The following is a 17,882-nucleotide window of genomic DNA, read 5'->3' as shown; positions in this document are numbered from 1 at the left end:
GTGTGTATTCTTAAAAGGGACAAAAGGAACTTTGACAAGTCAGAAAACAAGACTCAATCCAGGCATGGTGCTGTTGGACAGCCTGGCTGCAGTGCTGTTCACACGTTGTATTACACACGTGATTGTATTACACAGAGTGCAGCTGTATTACACAACGTGATTGTATTACGTACCGTACAGTTGTATTACACACGTGATTGTATTACATACCGTGCATTTGTATTACACACAATGTGATTGTATTACACAGAGTGCAGTTGTATTGCATATGTGATTGTACTATGTACAATGCAGTTTTATTACACACGATTGTATTACATAGAGTGCATTTGTATTACACACAATGTGATTGTATTACATACAGCGCAGTTGTATTGTATACGTGATTGTGTTACGTACAGTGCAGTTGTATTACACACAATGTGGAGGAGCCCTGTCGTCTGCAGCCCTGAGAGTCAGGGTGCCCGTTCACTCTATCCACAGTCATCAGAGAGCAGGAGGGACAGAAGCATCGACTATGGGGTCTCATAAAGAACATATCCAATCTGGGCCCCACGGAAATGTTGACAGGAGAAAATTAAACACCCCAAAGAAGAAAAAGCGATCCTGGCTGGAAGTAAGGCATTTAAAGGTGCATGTGTCGTGGTGACATTCCCATAGCCAAGGCACCCCCGTCTGTTTCCTTAGGAGTGGTAAGCGGGCTGGGGTAGAGGCATGGGACACAGCGTGGCAAAGTCCCTCATGCTTCCTGAGTCAGAAAGACCCCAGCTTGTTTCAGACATTTGTCTCTATGTTGGATGACAAAAAACATCAATCCAGTTAATGTTGAAAGCATAGTCTTGGTTACCACCTTATGAATTCCATCTGAAAAAAATACATTCATATATACTCTGAAATGAGGCAATCAGCAGAAAACATCTGAAATCATCCGATATGGTTCCTTTCAATCTAGGAGCAGAGCGAGAACATGAAGGGACACATCAACCGGCTCTACCCTGACATTCAAGCAGGCTCACAGCCCGGAGAGCAGGCACATTCGCAGTCTGCTCTGGCTCCTGGCTTGCTGTCAGCTGAAGGCCAACGAGCGGCAGAGGCTGCCCCTTCGCGGAACTTTATGGACGCCCAGATTAGAGCCATCAAGGAGCAGTGGTCAGGTCAGTATAGCCCAGGACATGTGGGCAAGAGGCAGTCAGTTCACTTACACCACACAAAAGTACATTATGGCACTTTTATTGCTAATTCTAAGGATACATTTTCATGTGGAAAAAAAAGGAAGATAATGCATTGAAAATGTTGAATACTGATTACAGCTTCTAAAAAGATTTCTTTTGTATTGTTACGATTTCTCCTTGTTGCTAATTAGGCATATAGTGTTCTGCAAAGTCTTCAGAAAAATGGAGTTGCCTTCTGGAAATTTCTCTTGACCTAAAAAATTGATTTGGAAATACATTATGCCTTCGGAGTACTTGCTGTCAGGATAAGGGTTTTGGTGTATTGCATTCACACATGACAGGGTACCTAGAATGTGTTTAGTGCTGCGAGGGGATCCATACGTCAGCTCTGTAAGTTGCGGTGCATGTTTGATGGAGTTGATAATCAGGTTGGCATGACAGTATCAACAGTAACAGTCCCAATCCAGTTACGCTGTAGCTGGCATGAAGGAGGTGGTGGTGGCGGCTTAGTCGTTCAGTCATGTCTGACTCTTGAGACCCCATGGACTGTAGCCAGCAAGGCTCCTCTGTCCGTGGGATTTCCCAGGCAAGAATACTGGAGTGGGCTGCCATTTCTTTCTCCAGGAGAACTTCCTGACCCAGAAATTGAACCTCGACCTCCTGCACTGCAGGTGGATTCTTTACTGAGCTACTAGGGAAGCCCAGGAATCAGTGGGCTTTTGAGCAAAGGAATGACATGTTGATTATGGTATTTAAGAAAAATTAGTCTGGAGGCAGCAGGATAAGAAGGGGCACTGGATTCACCTAGGGGTACATTCTTTACAGGTACAGTTTGCTCCCCCTGAAATGCCTGTCCATCTAACAGTCGATGTGGCAGACTTCCTCCCCAGAGCTCGGGCCCCCCATTCCTCAGCATCTGGCAGGGGTTTGTAACTGTGACCTATAGGCAGAAGTGCCCATGGCTTCTCATCTCCACACCCAGCACTTCCCCCAACACCTCTTAGGGGTAGAAAGTCTACTGAGATGTGCCCAGTGGAGTCCTGCCTGGCCAGGAGCTGCAGACTTCCACCCGAGGAGCTTTCTGGAAGCTGGCCTGGCAGGTGGGTGCATGCTGGCTGCTCAGGGTGTGGTTAATGCGCTGCGGCAGCAGGACCTGGGAGCTTCCTGACCTGCAGATCCTCACTCCAGACTGGCTGAACCAGAAGTGCCGGCCTATCCCAGGGCCATCTGAATGCTGAGGAAAAAGCTCCACGTTGCTTTAAGATTTTCCCTCCCCTCTCCTCCTCAGCTTTGATCTGTGTTAAGCATAGTAGGTGCATGACAAGAACTCCAAACTCTGGTGCCCCCTAGAAGAACCAGTGAAGGAAGGGCTTTCATGCACTGGGCTTCCTATCTCACAGCTGCCAGAGGGGGAATGAACCTGCAACCACAGCCATGTGGAACCTGAGTTAGAACTGAGTTCCCAGGAAGGAGGCATCAGCATCTGCCCTTTGTGCTTGGCCCCGGAAAGGAGAGCTTCTGCGAACACGGCCACAGGGCTCTGCTTATCTGGCTGCATGGGGCCCTGGCGACACAGGCCACGCCGGTCAAGCACCCGTACAAGGAGCTGGTGCGCACGGACTTTCCAGAACCAGCTGGTGAGTCAGACTTTTCAACCAACAGGTGGAAACTGCTGCTCCCTTAAAATGGTCGAGGACAGTTGGCAGATGTGCTCCCCTGAGCCGTGGCAGTGCCAGCTAGGTGTCTGAACACGCAGCTTCTCCTTTGGTGACTTAGTCACTCTGGTCCCGTTGTCAGCCTGGCGGCTCAGGGTCATTCCCCAGCTGAGCATTTGAAAAGTGTAGAACTTTTGCGTGGGGGGCACGGTGGCTGTGGGATGGGAGGGGGGCAAGAGAGCTGAACCGTCTCATACGGTTAGAGGACAGTGCCCCACAGCTAAGAATGGTCTTGCTCAGAATGCCTCTTCCTCTTGGGACCTCTACAGGTTAGCATGTTTGAAAAAGTTCTCTCTGCGTTGAGAGAAGAGAGCTGATGGGCTATTATTCTGCCAGCTGGGATTACTGCTAAAAAGCACTCTACCAGGGACCGTACTGTCAGGGAAGATGGTTTGAAACCTTATCAGCATATTAGGGGTGTTATTTATCATTCATGTAATAATCATTCAAGCAAAATAGAGGGACATCTGCCATTATTTTCGCTGGTGCAGTTTTACCTGAAACTGAGAACATAATAGCACATCAGGTTACGAATCCGGTATTGTTTCAAGCAGTGGCAGGTACAAAGGAATAGTGCATGGATGATGTCTACCTTTCATGGTCTTATCCTCCTAGCTCCGGGTTGTTCCCTATGCTTTGAATTTGGTTTCTTTGAAAGAGTGTCCGCAAGAGCCCTCAGAGGCGGCCCACTGCAGTGGGTGAGGGCATGCACTCCAGGTGAGACTCTGTGAGCTTACAGGTCAACTCCGACAGATAATGGGCTGTGTGATTTTGAGCAAGTTCTCTAGAGAGCTCACTCCACCAGTGTTCTCAACTGTTAACTAGCAAAGCGTCTGTGTCAAAGGGCCGTTGTGGGATTGAGTGATAGTGCCTGACTTGTAGCAAGTGCTTAATAAACAGCTATTAATCATGCTATCTGATTTTTTCCAGAAAAGATTCGTCAATTTAAAAGTGAAGCAGACTCAAGGCCCAAGAAATGTGCAGTTTCATAAACGCCTAAAGAAAAGAAGCTAGAATGGTTTTCCAGTCAGTATTCAGTCCTCTCAAATTCAGTCCTTTAAATGTCACCAAGTTCTTCAGCAGGAGTACTGATTTTCCTTTCATCTATGAAGACGGCAGTGACAGGATTCTCTAACAGATGAAGAAATGGTATTATTATACTTTCCAACCACTGAAGTCAAAAAAATTTTGGTTTTGCTTAAAGCAAGTTGTATACGATTTTCCCATTTCTGTCATTTGATGCAACACCTGATAGCTTATCTAGTGACAGAATAATCTAAGATTTTGTATATCATGTTTTAAAAATTATGATGGTGGGAACATTACAGTATATGAAAAAAAACCAAGGGTTTTAGAACAGACAGACATGGTTTTGCAATTTATTAGCTGTGAGCCTTTGGTCTAATATTCAAGTTCTCAGATCTTTCATTTCCTTCTCCATAGGCTGGGGGAAAGGGCTGTCTCTTCTGTAAAGCTGAGTGATGACGGAGAATGCCATGCATGTGAAATGCCTAACTTCGTATCTATAGTACTGAAATGAACTGTTGATTTCTTGTCCACAAGAGAAACTTGCTTTGGAAATTTTGTAGCTGTTGCCTTTAAATAACACCTATATGTAATATAACATTTTACAAAACCAGAGGTATATGCATCAATGTTTTTTAATCTCTTGGTGACGTAGTTACAGGTGATTCGGTACTTCCCATTTTTTTTTCATATTGACCATGCATTATTTTTGTAATCTGAGACAGTTCTGAAATATATGAAATCAAGTATCGATTTCTATCAGCTTATGTGTACCTGTTCATCATAACTTAAGGCTCTCCATTATCAAATTCTGACTCTAAGTCTGTAAGGCCAGAAATAAAATCGTGAGCAATTCCAGGCCAGTTATTATATCATGAATTTATAGTTCTACATTTCATCTCATGCTGATTGTAAATGGTACATTTAAATTTTAAAACAGGTTTTAAGCAGGTAATATGTTCACAAGATGCTAAAAAGTTTAAAGCGTTGTTGCCACCTGAGACCACGGTTTCCACGGACCGTGCTTCAAAATCTGGGTAAGCTCTTTATGCAATAGTAAACAAAGATGAATACATATTTTTACTGTTTAAGTGTTTTAATTGTTGAATTTAAGTTGAATTGGGCTAATACTAATTACTTGGTGCTGCAGACAATATACAACTTCTAGAGTTTAAAGCTTTAAAAGATGTTTACAATATTCTTAATTATAGTATTCTTAATATTGACGTTAGTCTGTCTATGTGGTTGCGGCTCTGATACTGAAGACCATCCCTAGCTGTCATGTAAGTTCCTTAAAAAGCAGAGGCCAAGACCAAAGTAATGAGCAACTGCTTTTCTCAGGAGTGAAATCCGGGAAGCAGGAGTGAAGGAAAAAGGAAGTGAAATGGGGAAGGAGGGAGAGCTGAGACCAGCGTGATTTATCTAACTGGCCAACACCTGGTATCAAGTACAACTGACTGTTTGACCTCAAGGATGGACAGTTTATACAGGGTTTGGAAAGTTAAGAACGGATGTTTGCCCCAGTGGGGTGCTGACTCCACGCTGCAGGTGAGCAGAGACTTCAGGGGTCTCGACTCTCTGGTGGGCAGGGAAGGCCTGGGAGGAACAGGCCTGTGGTGCAGGCGGCGGGAGAGGAGGTGCTGTGGGTTTGTGCTCATTGGAGACCAAGAGCCGCCTGCCACAGCAGAAGCTGGCTGTCGTCGGTCAGAACCCACAGCAAGTATAGGGAGGATCATATGCTATTGCATAAGAAGGGTCTAATACTCTTTTGGGTTTCCCTGGTGAACACTCTTTAAGACACAGCCAGATGCTTTTATAGTTCAAAAAAGCCTTGGTGTGTCCTTTAGAAAATGGGATATTTACTGACCTCACATTTATTCTCTAGTCCTATTACTACACGAGGCAGTAAGAAAAACTGTATTTCCAGTGGTAAAGTTAGAGCACAGGGCTAGGTCATGTTCAGACAGAAAGAGGCTGAAACCACCCACTTCTATGAAAGATACAGAAACCTAGGCTCTACACAAGTTCTTCGGAATCTGCTCATTTTTATATAAGCCTAAGAACTTTGGGAAAGAGGTGGGGTAGGTAGATCTCATTACTTCACAGCTGAGGATCCTGCCATTAAGTGTCTGGCTCAAGACAACCCAGTCAGCCAGCAGTAAAACAATCAGAAGCCTGGTCTCTGTTCTCCTAAATCTGTTTGTCCAGACGGTTTCTTCCTTTCGTCCAGCCATGGACAAGTCTCTGCCAGGCCTGGAAGGACAAGTCTCGCCGAATTGTCCAGGGCTATACCACCACAGGACAATGTCTGCATGTTCAGAGCAAAAAACGGTTTAAAGGTATAGAGTTTCAACAAGGTGAGAAAGAACATGAGAAATAGAATCCTTCTACTAGGAAACTGCTTTTTGATGTTTCGGTGACTCTGTTTTTGTGCTAGTAAAATGTTTTTCCTCTTTTAACATTAAAAATTTTACTCATAGGTATTGCTGTTTCCCCTATTTTTAATTGTTAGAATCCTAGAAAAATGAGGACTAATATACTAAAGTCACAAAAAAACTCTGTGGTATTATTACTCTTGGCTTTTATCTTTTAAATTTTCAAATAATACCTTAGTCTCTATTAGTATAAATAATTTTTTAAAATCAAGTTCTCTTTCAAAGTTTACTTGGTAACACTGGAAATGATTTAGCCTTTTACAAAAACAGGATTTATGTACTTTGATATAATCAGTGACACTTTGAACCTATTAAAAAAATTAAGTCCAGTTTCTTTTTTAATTTAAAAAAACGTTTTACTTAATTGCTTAAATAAAAAATAACATTAAAATAATTCTACATATAGTTACAACGGATGGTACAGCTTGAAAAAGTCTCTTGTAACTTTGAAAAAATGAACATGATATATCCATAATGTTCTAAGAATATGAAATATTAAAAACTAAAGACTTCTAATTCTTGGTAAAGCCAGAAGAATTAAAAGCCCTCTATATGAACATATTCATTTTAGTCAACCACTTTTATGGACTGAATGCTTGTGAGAGACTGGGTGTGAGTTGATCTGGTTCCAAGAGACCTGGAAGCTGACGTACTACCTTCAGGGTGAATGGTCCGCGGATATTTTGCTGCAGTAGCTTGAGGAATGGTTTGCTGAAAAAGCAAAAACATACTTTAAACAATTCCATAAAATTATACATACTAAATATTATTTCAATATTATTTCATTATCTACAGTTTAACCCAACAAACATTAGTACATGTAGATTCCTATTAGGGTCTTCCATTTAGAAAAGTCATCTATAAAATACTTGACATAAAATTATACATATCAAAACATTCACCGTGCATTTCAAAAGCTCTATGATACAGCTTTTGCTTAGGAAATGGACAAAACCTCTTGAAACAAAGATTCTCATGTCAGATTCCATTTAATTAGAGTTCTTCTTTAAAGAAATAAAAAATAACCTCCTTTCTTAAAGTATTTTATATAAATGTTTCTTTGTACATAAATAACTGGATAACCACTACAAATAGAAGAGATTCTTGCAAATGGTATGAAATTTTAGTTGCTAACCACCTGATCTGACATAAAAAAAGAGCTATTTCTCCTTAGGGATGATGGGCAAGAGAACTGCAGAAACAAGACCATGGCCCCACTGGCATCGTGTCTACAAAACATAGCACAGAACCAAGTAGCCTTGCTGCTGCTGCTGCTGCTAAGTCGCTTCAGTCGTGTCCGACTCTGTGCGACCCCATAGACGGCGGCACAGGCCCCACCGTCCCCCGGGATTCTCCAGGCAAGAACACTGGAGCGGGTTGCCATTTCCTTCTCCAATGCGTGAAAGTGAAGTCGCTCAGTGGTGTCCGACTCTTCGCGACCCCATGGACTGCAGCCCACCAGGCTCCTCCGTCCATGGGATTTTCCAGGCAAGAGTACTGGAGTGGGGTGCCATTGCCTTCTCCGCAAGTAGCCTTAGAGGTAAGCAATTATCCAGCAGATGGAGCTCCAGTGTCAGAAATCTGGAGAATGGTTTATTAGTAAGTAACTGTTTCTAATAGTTCTAGTTCTTGGGATCCTGGAATAAAATGAAAAATAGTACAGAGGACTGCCACTGTGTCTGTTACATAATCCAAAGCAGGTAATAATGGAAGCAGTTTATGGCTATTTAATTCATGGCCAATTACTGAAGAGTCACTGGACATACTAAATAAACAAAAGGCAGTTATAGTTTCTTGGTTCTTTTTCTGTAAAGTATCACTCCAATCAGTACAAAACCACAGTTTGTCGGAATTAAAAATAAACACATGTGCTCTCTTTACATCTTATCTTACAAATGGACAGTCTCTCTCCCCCATTTCTTTATAAATATCCTATGTGCTGATAAAAACAGAAATGAGTTCATTTCCTCTCATCTTTGATAACTAAGCTCACATTTTCAAAAATACGTAGAGAACTCATGTAAGGACTTTCAAAGTCTGTCCAACCTACAGAGGCTAAGATGATTCTCCACCCTCCACATGTTCAGTCTGGACTCGGTACTTCCATCTCAGTCTGCAGCTTCACTGTCAGACTTTACCTGAGGCTAAATTTAAACAATCAATCCAGCTTCTTTTGACTTAATCATCTAGAAACAATCTAGTATCCACAAAGAAAAGCATTTACAATCATTCCTTGCATCTTTTTGATGTATTAAGTAGACAGGAATGTTGTTTAAGACTGCAAGTTATATACAGAGCATTCTCTTTTATAATAAAATCAATCTTTGTTTCTCTTTAGGGATGTGTTCTCCTAATTTTTAGAAATTAAACTTTTTGAGATAATTGTTGATTCATGTATGATTATAAGAAATAACAGGAGATATCCCATGTGTCCTTCTCTAGTAATTTTTATTAAATTAAATTTGCTTATGGCTTTACAGTTTACAAAGTGCATCTCATTTAATTTTCACAGTACCTCATTTAATCCTGCATCCTGACAGTTAACTCTAGGAGCTAAATACTCTTATTGCTCCTGTTTTACACATCAAAAAAAAGGAGGCTCAAATATTTTTTGATTTGTATATGATCACAAAGGCAGTAAGTAGCTAAACTAAGGCATTAACTCAGGTTTTCTTGTTTATTTTTGCTTAAATTTCATGTACTTTTCTTTATATCACATGAATTTATTGCAACCTGATTTTTTCCCCAAGTTAGAAATATGTTGACAATTGTATTTGAAAAAGTAGGAAGAAGACTTCCAAAAAAAAAAAAAAGGAGCAAAAATTAAACACCATTAAAGTAGGTAAGTTTTTCTTAGGGTAAAAAATATGCTATATGGATAGCAGTTAATGAGTAAATGGTTTTTGTCTTTAAAAAATTTATTGAGAAATCATTTATATATTTTGCCCTTTTGGCCATCAACACACTGGATTAATTTTTGTATTTGATAATTTTTATACTATCCCAGATGAGCCCCTACCCTCATTCCCTAGTGGCTCAGACGGTAAACCATCTGCCCACAATGCTGGGTTCGATTCTTGGGTCGGGAAAACCCCTGAAGAAGGAATGGCAACCCACCCCAGTATCCTTGCCTGAAGAATTGCATGGACAGAGGAATCTGGGGGGCTACAGTCCACGGGACTGCAAAGAGTCGGACACGACCGAGTGACTGACACACACAGCATACAACTGACAAGAAACAAAGTCTCTGAAATTAATCTCTTAAAATAGGAAAGGTACACATGTAAAGTATATAAAGACTGTAGCAGTAAAGGCAGAACAAGTACCAGTTATCATGGATTTTGATCTTCTCCTCAACATGGCATTTAAGTGCTTATTAGTCTATCAACTCTCAGGAAAAAGGTTTTGTGACCAAAAGTTATCAAAGGCAGACTCACCACTGTGACCGGATGATGTTTTTCCACAATAACGGAGCTCATGGGAGGAGAAACTCCCATTATAGCCAAACTGCTACTGATTCTGTTTTTTGAAGCAAAATCACACCTCCCTGTGACCCGGGCTGTGATTGTTCTCCCAGCTTTCTGTTGTGCTGACGTCACCACCCTGGGCCCACACTATAAAAGAAATATTCGGTTGGCAGAAAATCTATGGCAAAATCTATGATACTTTTGCTTCGGTAACTTGAAAATACACAGGCACTTAAAATAATTGTATATTCAACCAACTCTAACATGGGGAAAAGTCTTTAAACAAGACAAAAAGCATTAACATAAAACTAACCATTCCAAATACCCCTTTAACCTTGGTATTCCAGCTATTTTATAGGATTCTAGGACCTTCTAAAGCTTTATTTCGAAATAGCTACAGATTCATGGGAAGTGGCAAAGAGTGCACGGAGAGGCCCCACGTGTGCTGCACCCAGCCTCCTCCAACGACGGCACCTTAGACAAGTACTGCACACTGACAGCAGCAAAGCCAGCGAGGCGGCACTGGCACGGACGCCGCTTGGACGTGTGGACGTCCGTGACCATCACTGCGATCAAGGCACACAGCTGTTGCATCATCACAAGGCTCTCCCTCACACTGTCCTTTCTTTAGGGTCATACCCATCTCCCTTCCCAAACAATCCCTATTCTTCAGATCCACTGATCTGTTTAATAAACGACCCTTATGGATAAATTACCAGTACACATATGCTTTTCTGTCTTCCCCTTTTCCTTATGGCATTGTTAATATAATTTTTCTTCATGAATAGGGTTTTTTTGGGGGGGGAGGGTCACACTATGTGGCTTGTGGGATCTTAGTCACCTGACCAAGGATGGAACCCAGTCCCTCAGCAGTAAAAGCACGGAATCCTAACCACTGGACCTTCCTTTTCTTTTGAGAGCTATTTGCAGTGTATTGCAAAAATGGGATGATCGTATCAAAAGGTAATGCCAGGTTTTACAGCTTTTGTTGCTTACAGTTGGACAATACTCCAGAAAGGTTACATTTACACCAGGAGCAACACATACATGTACTCATTCTTTTTTCGTGATCAACTAATCCCATCAGCTGGGCAAAAATCAAAAGGAGTAAGAAAAAAGGGAAATGGCATATTTAGAAAACTCTAATATTTGTATTTTAGTATCTGACATGGAAACAATGCATGATTATTGCTCAAGAGTACAGGGCTCTGAAGCCAGATTTTCAAACTCTGAATTCAAACTATATTAGTAACTGTCCACTGGCAAGTTATTCTCCCTAGCCCTCAGTTTCCTCATTTATGAAATAGGGAGAGCAGCCCCAGCTGACTAATGCTAGCCTTGCACTTTCTGTTCAGATGAAGAGTGAAGAGAAACCTTACTGAACAGCTTAAAAATTCAATTCAAACTCTTCCAATGATTTCAACTGGAGTTATAAAAAGTCAAGTGCCATCTACTGTTCAACTTTGTGAACTACAATAGTACATTTGCTAAACAGCACACGTCCAGTATATGTGCTGTCAAAGCGAGCACGTATCTTTTTTGAAAATTATTTTCATCATGAAATTATGATATTTTAACACACTGATGATGTCTGCAGAAATGAAATAATTTTACAGATGAAAACGTTCTTTCACTAGAACGGTATTCCTCCCTTCTTCAGTTATTTGTCTCCTGATACTCTGCAGTTTACTGTCTATACACACCTCCTTTAGGTCCTAGAAATATTGAGGAAGACTAGAAAACGTTTTGGAAGGAAAGGAAGTTTCTGTGATTCAAATGAAGAGAAAGACAGCTGGTCCTGAATCACAAATCTCTCTTCTTTTCCTGTGTCCAGCAACAATGGTTTCATGTAAGGTAAGTAATCCAAGTTATGTATTTGTTTCTGCTTTTGTCATTATGGTTCTTTCCAAAGGCAAGAAGACATATTTGAGGTAAATCTGAGTATTTAATTTAGAGGATGAGATGGTTGGATGGCATCACCGACTTGATGGACATGAGTTTGAGTAAGCTCCAGGAGTTGGTGATGGACAGGGAGGCCTGGCGTGCTGCAGTCCATGGGGTCTCAGAGTCGGACATGACTGAGCGACTGAACTGAGTATTTAATTAAATAGAAAAGGAAGAAAACTACCATGATACCTACAGATTAGTTTGTCATTCTCCTTTCTCTCTCAAGGCTCTACTTACGTCAATGAAATGGAATGTGTGACTGTTCTGAAGGGGCAGAATGTAGTTGGAGGGATGGGGGAAGAAAAAGGCCTATCTAATATTGTGTTTTTTAGGTTTCAAAGACTTCAAAACTGTCTCAGGTAACCAAACTGTTTCAAAAAGTAATAAAAAAGGGTGGTAAACAGACTCATTCATTGGGTTCTTCCTATACACATTCAGATTCAGATACAAACCCAGATGTACAAATGTACGTGTAGTCATATTTTAGAAGGGAATTTTGAAAAATCTAGCTCTCCGTGTTATCTGGATATGCATATGAATGACAAACCACTATGTTTATTTAAATGAGATCATTAGTATAGGATCTCACTTCAAAATGTGTAATCATGAAAAATAAACACAGCTGAACACATGCCAGTAGAACTGTCGTATCTTTCTAAATCAAAACTCCCCGACACATTCAGATTTCTTTTAAGTCATATTTTTTTTAAGCCTCTTTGAATGAGGAGCAAAAATACGTTGAGATTTGCAAAAATAGATTTTAAAAATTTCCCCCTAAAGTTAGTAGCTTCCCAAAGGCAGAAATTCAAGTCAGCAGGAATACTTCAGATGACTAATCGTCCAGTTGACTCAATATGTTCCCTTAGCTACAGAGAGCTGCCGAGCACTATGACATCTCCAATCTAACTCTTTTAAAACCTAAAACCTACTCGGCCATCTTTCTTCCTTTCATGTAAGTGGTTGGGGTCAGAGAGGAGAGGGAGACAAGCAAATAAGAATCATCCCAGTGCCTTTATAGAAGGCTTTGTGCCAGATCCAAGCCAGAGTAGGGAAGAAGGGCATATGGTTATTTTTAAAAAGCCCTGCAGAGCTGAGTCTGATAAACTTGGCTGGTATCCTTATGCCCTTTGAGAGACACTGAAGAATACAGGTTTCACAACAGGAGGCCAGGAAGTCAGAGCCATGATATGCAGATAAACAGCTTGATTAATTGAACTTCAGGTAAATTCTCCCACAAATACTCTATCCTCCTTCAGTACTCTTCCCCCTCTATGCTGCTAAGTCGCTTCAGTTGTGTCCGACTCTGTGCGACCCCATAGACGGCAGCCCACCAGGCTCCCCCATCCTTGGGATTCTCTAGGCAAGAATACTGGAGTGGGTTGCCATTTCCTTCTCTAATGCATGAAAGTGAAAAGTGAAAGTGAAGTCGCTCAGTCGTGTCCAACTCGTAGCGACCCCATGGACTGCAGCCTACCAGGCTCCTCCGTCCATGGAATTTTCCAGGCAAGAGCACTGGAGTGGGGTGCCATTGCCTTCTCCTCCCCCTCTATGAACCCCTCTATTAGCAGCTAGTGATTTTAGGAAAAACAATTGCTATCTTCATTCCAATTATAAATGAAAACTTAAAACCTAATCAAATTAAGATGGAGTCACTACAGAGTAGTGTTAATATCTGCCATCCATGAAGAGGGAACGCCTCCCTGGTGGCTCAGACAGTAAAGAATCTGCCTGCAACGTGGGAGACCCAGGTTTGATCCCTGGGTCCGGAAGATTCCTGGAGGAGGGCATGACTACCCACTCTAGTATTCTTGCCTGGAGAATCCCATGGACATAGGAGTCTGGTGGGCTACAGTCCATGGGAATCACAGAGTCGAAGACAACTGAGTGACTAACACAGACAGTTGAACAGAAAATGTACAGAAGAGCCATTAGCCTCCTAGACCCCTGAAACTTTCTTTCCTTTAAAATTAAAACGTTCTTCATTTTTAATTATCACTCCTGTAATAGAATTGTCAGGTATTATTTTCACTATAAATTAATGTTTTAGTTAATTTGTATATTAAATATTTTCTGTGGATTGGCCTAAAGACCGTCTAGACTTTTTTTTCTCCATGGGAAAATAGGTTCTGAGTTCAGAATATCCACAATACAAACAAGTTTGGAACCCTTTTCCCACCACAGGCACTGCATTACTGTACTGACCATTTCCTCCTGTGCAGCAGAAGCTGCAGCGATCAGCCCAGCGCCATGGGGCGCCGAGACCGGGAGGTGGGCTGAGGAAGCGGAAGCGGCGCCGGCAGAGGTGACGGAAGCCGCCGAGGGAAAGGCAGCCGCGCAGGGGGCTCCGAGGGCCGCTGCTGGCGGGGACGGCGGCACTGCGCCCGCCGAGGGCACCGGAGCGGCTGAAGCATCCAAATGAGCAGAAGGAGGCTCTTTTCCTTGAACACCAGGCCCATACTCTTCCCTTTTATTGGTCGTGAAATCTGTTCCTAGAAACCACACATTAATTCCATTAACACGTTTCCAAGTTAAGATTCCTTTTATCTTCCCAACAAGGAAAATCCGTCCTAGCTAAAATTTGGTCCCACAGAAATACAGAAATGTGTTATCACTGGGTATGTTAATAGGGTTCAGTGAATATACTATGTCAGTGTTGACTGGTTAATGTCAGCATTAACCATTAAAGACTTCAGACCACTTTAACACATGACGGTTAATGAGTGATTTGCTTTTATGTGAAAAAAAAAAAAAAAAAAAAAAAAAAGGTACTCACCTGGGACCTTACAACCAGTACAATAATACGGTCACACTATGCCTAAGGATTTATGTTCTTTCCATTATTTCATACAACTATCCTGATAAATGGCCTGGTATTTAGATCTTTAGAATAACTTTCTGATAATCACCATACCCTCTTCATTTACCATCTATCACTCCTATTCAAACAAGACCAATGAATTTTTTTAAATAAACTATTTTTAGAGACATTTTAGGTTCACAACTAAACTGAATGGAAGTACAGAGTTCCCATATACTCCCTGTTCCCACATACCCACAACCTCCCCTACAATGGATATTATGCACACAGTGATACATTTGTTACAGTAGATTAACCAACACTGACACATCACTGTCACTCACAACTTGTGGTTTAAAAACCCATGTATTTTTAATTCTTGATTTTTTCAGCAAACAGTAATAAATCAGTTTGCAACACTAAAAGCTTTACTTTTGATACTGTAGAAGAAATGAATTCTTGCAGGTAGATTATATAAGAGCATATTTGTACACAACTGATTTTAGTGACATATATATAGTAACCTTTTCTCAGAACTGAAACTTAATCCTAGATCAAAGAAATATAAAATGTCATCTTCCAGAAGCTAGGATGAAGGGTCCTAGTCTAGATTTTTCCCTCTCAGTACGAGGATTTGGTTAAAATTTCCATTTGAGACTGTATATGCACGTGTGCTTAGTCGCTCAGTCATGTCCAACTCTTTGTGACCCCATGAACTGTAGGCTGCCAGGCTCCTCAGTGCATGGATTCTCCAGGCAAGGATACTGGAGTGGGTAGCCATTCTCTTCTCCAGGGGATCTTCCTGACTCAGGAAATGAACCCAGATCTCCTGCATCACAGGAGGATTCTTTACCATCTGAGACACCAGGGAAGTCCATAAATCCCTGATATCAAACATCAGGGTGAGGATTTCAATATTCAGTCACTGAGATGTTTCAGAATATTTGAATAGAGGGCATTATGTAACCCTATGTTTAAATGGTTTTCTATGGTGTCCTCTTTCCATCTAGAAATTTGGGCTACTATGTAAGTTCCTGTCTTAAGAATATCTTTATATAAAATTGAGCAATAGTTACTTCATTAACAAAGTTTAATGAGAATTATAATGCCTAGGTCCTTTGAAATAATTTGGAGAGACTAATTCAATATAAAAATACTGCTTTTGCTTTGAAAACACACATACACACTGAGTTTTAACATGCTTTTCATAGAAAGTGACTCTGATTGTCTACTTTTAGGTGGGTGGCAGGCTTATCAGGTATGGAACCAGTATTGTAATTATTCTAACTTTAACTGGACACATTTTTCAGCTGGAAAGTATTTTTCTACTGTTCCTAGAACTACTTTAAAAATTTGCGGGTATCCTTTTAAAGGCCATTTGTATTGTCACATTTTGTCTACCTCACAGAAACTTCTCGGAGAAGGCAATGGCACCCCGCTCCAGTACTCTTGCCTGGAAAATCCCATGGATGGAGGAGTCTGGTAGGCTGCAGTCCACGGGTTGCTACGAGTCAGACATGACTGAGCGACTTCACTTTCACACGTTGGGGAAGGAAATGGCAACACACTCCAGTGTTCTTGCCTGGAGAATCCCAGGGATGGTGGAGCCTGGGTGAGCTGCTGTCTGTGGGGTCTCAGAGTCAGACACGACTGAAGCAACTTAGCAGCAGCAGAAACTTCTATCTGAACTATAAGATTTATTAGGACACTTTACAATATGATGCACTGAGGATTATGGCTAGCAAATAATTGAAAGAAATTTAAAAAATTATAAAAAGCAATTATCTTCAAGGGACCAGGAATAATTTTCTTTTCTCTTGAGAATTTTAAAAATTCTATTTTAATAGCTGTTATTAAAATGCCACAAGACTTAAGTATCACAGAGCAAGTCCAGCATTAGATTACAATGAGCTTTTGCCTTTGGTAGCTTCATCAATACTAGAGTGTACTGCTGATGTGTGTCTTACTATTCCTGCCATCTTTTTCTTCCATTGTTATAATAAACAAAGCACAAGGCCATTCAAAACCTCTCAGATTCTAGAACCTGGCATTAGCTACAGATGACAACAGACTTAAAGGCAACAGTAGCAAAATAAGTCACATTGTATAACAATCAGAATACACATCAGAAATCCTACTATGCATATTTGCCCGTAGGAGACATTGCTGTATTTGAATTTAAAAATTTAAGATGGTAAATATATTAAGGTGGTAAAACACTGTATCCTAAGTCAATTCACAACCTTAAGTAGGTTATGTTAAATAGACTTCTTGTAATCGAATGTAGCAAGTTCTAATGATTATAAGTTCTCACTGCACTTGTGAAACCCAGTACCTGTTGTTATAAGTAGATAGTTAAATTCTTCAATTTAATATATTCAACTTTCTAACAATTAAAACTGAAAGCAGATCTTCAATCACTGGTGATGGTACATTTGTTTCCAGCATTACTACTCAACTAAAAGACCACTTGTTGGAGAAATCAAGTACTTATTTGGGTATCAGCAAGATAAAGATTCAGTCTCGAGGATCTATCTGAGTCTAAGTCTCTAACTTGCCAGGGGGCCACACACCACGACTGCTTTAGAAAGAACACAACTTGCCTGAACTCACCACCATCCACAGCACACACATTTGAAATAAAAAATATTTGTTGGTGCTTTGAAAATGAGGGCATAACAAGCACAGACAAGTTGTTCACAGGACTGAAATCATATTAATGATGTTACAAAATAAAATTGTGTCCCTGATGAATAATCTGATTTTCAAGCAGGATTTAAAAATACTGCAAAAATGTTCACATATTTATATACATTAAGTTTATGAGGCTGACTTAAGACTGCAACAATTATATCATTACTAGCCTCTTACATGTTAGTGTTTTTTGTCTTTTAAAGTGCTTGCAATTGTATTTCATTGCATTTTCACAAGAACCCGCTATAAAGCAGGTAATGAAGATTTATATTATCTTCTTTGTTCACAGAAGAAATTTTAGTTTTCTAAAACCCAGTGAGCAAAATAGGCCCCACTGTAAATTGGTGGCAAAGCTGTTCTATGTCATGTGGATGATAAGAATCATTCAGATCTGAGCTAATACATGGACTTTTCTTGACACAGAATTATTTTAGTTGACTTCTACAGATAGGCCTATATTTATATTTGTTGAAATGAGTTTTAGTTGAGGCTTCTCTTACACTGGAAGACAAGCAATTTTTTTTTAAAAAACGGGAAACCATGAATAGACAAGAAATATTTAATCAACAAAACAGTCCAAGGCATTTGGCTACTTAGGAAAAAACCAGAAATCCATGACTTGAGAGAAT

At 40.6% G+C, this 17,882-nt stretch overlaps 2 protein-coding genes across 8 annotated transcripts in view; one reads left to right on the top strand and one right to left on the bottom strand.

Moving 5' to 3' along the window:
- Nucleotides 1–3,025, top strand: part of ANKDD1B (ankyrin repeat and death domain containing 1B) — a gene marked incomplete at its 5' end in the record, with an annotated part of 67,310 nt that extends 64,285 nt beyond the window's left edge. The window contains 4 exon segments of the mRNA XM_045162169.1: nucleotides 136–233; nucleotides 974–1,098; nucleotides 1,101–1,174; nucleotides 2,683–3,025. Coding sequence (XP_045018104.1) covers nucleotides 136–233; nucleotides 974–1,098; nucleotides 1,101–1,174; nucleotides 2,683–2,856 — 471 coding nt within the window.
- Nucleotides 3,026–6,682: 3,657 nt separating this feature from the next.
- Nucleotides 6,683–17,882, bottom strand: part of POC5 (POC5 centriolar protein) — a 30,426-nt gene continuing 19,226 nt past the window's right edge. For 6 of the 7 annotated variants that reach the window (XM_025296383.3, XM_025296385.3, XM_025296384.3 and 3 more), the window contains 3 exons: nucleotides 13,965–14,251; nucleotides 9,786–9,962; nucleotides 6,683–7,059 (listed from right to left, as the gene is read on the bottom strand). In XM_025296383.3, coding sequence (XP_025152168.3) covers nucleotides 6,916–7,059; nucleotides 9,786–9,962; nucleotides 13,965–14,251 — 608 coding nt within the window. In that variant the 3' untranslated portion in view covers nucleotides 6,683–6,915. The remainder of the gene's footprint in view (nucleotides 7,060–9,785; nucleotides 9,963–13,964; nucleotides 14,252–17,882) is intronic. The other variant, XM_044925476.2, reaches the window with a different exon arrangement.

The sequence above is a fragment of the Bubalus bubalis genome, chromosome 11 (assembly GCF_019923935.1).
Source record: "Bubalus bubalis isolate 160015118507 breed Murrah chromosome 11, NDDB_SH_1, whole genome shotgun sequence".
Lineage (NCBI taxonomy): Eukaryota > Metazoa > Chordata > Mammalia > Artiodactyla > Bovidae > Bubalus > Bubalus bubalis.
Note: the sequence above shows the minus strand (reverse complement) of the source record. Positions and strands in the feature narration are given on the sequence as shown.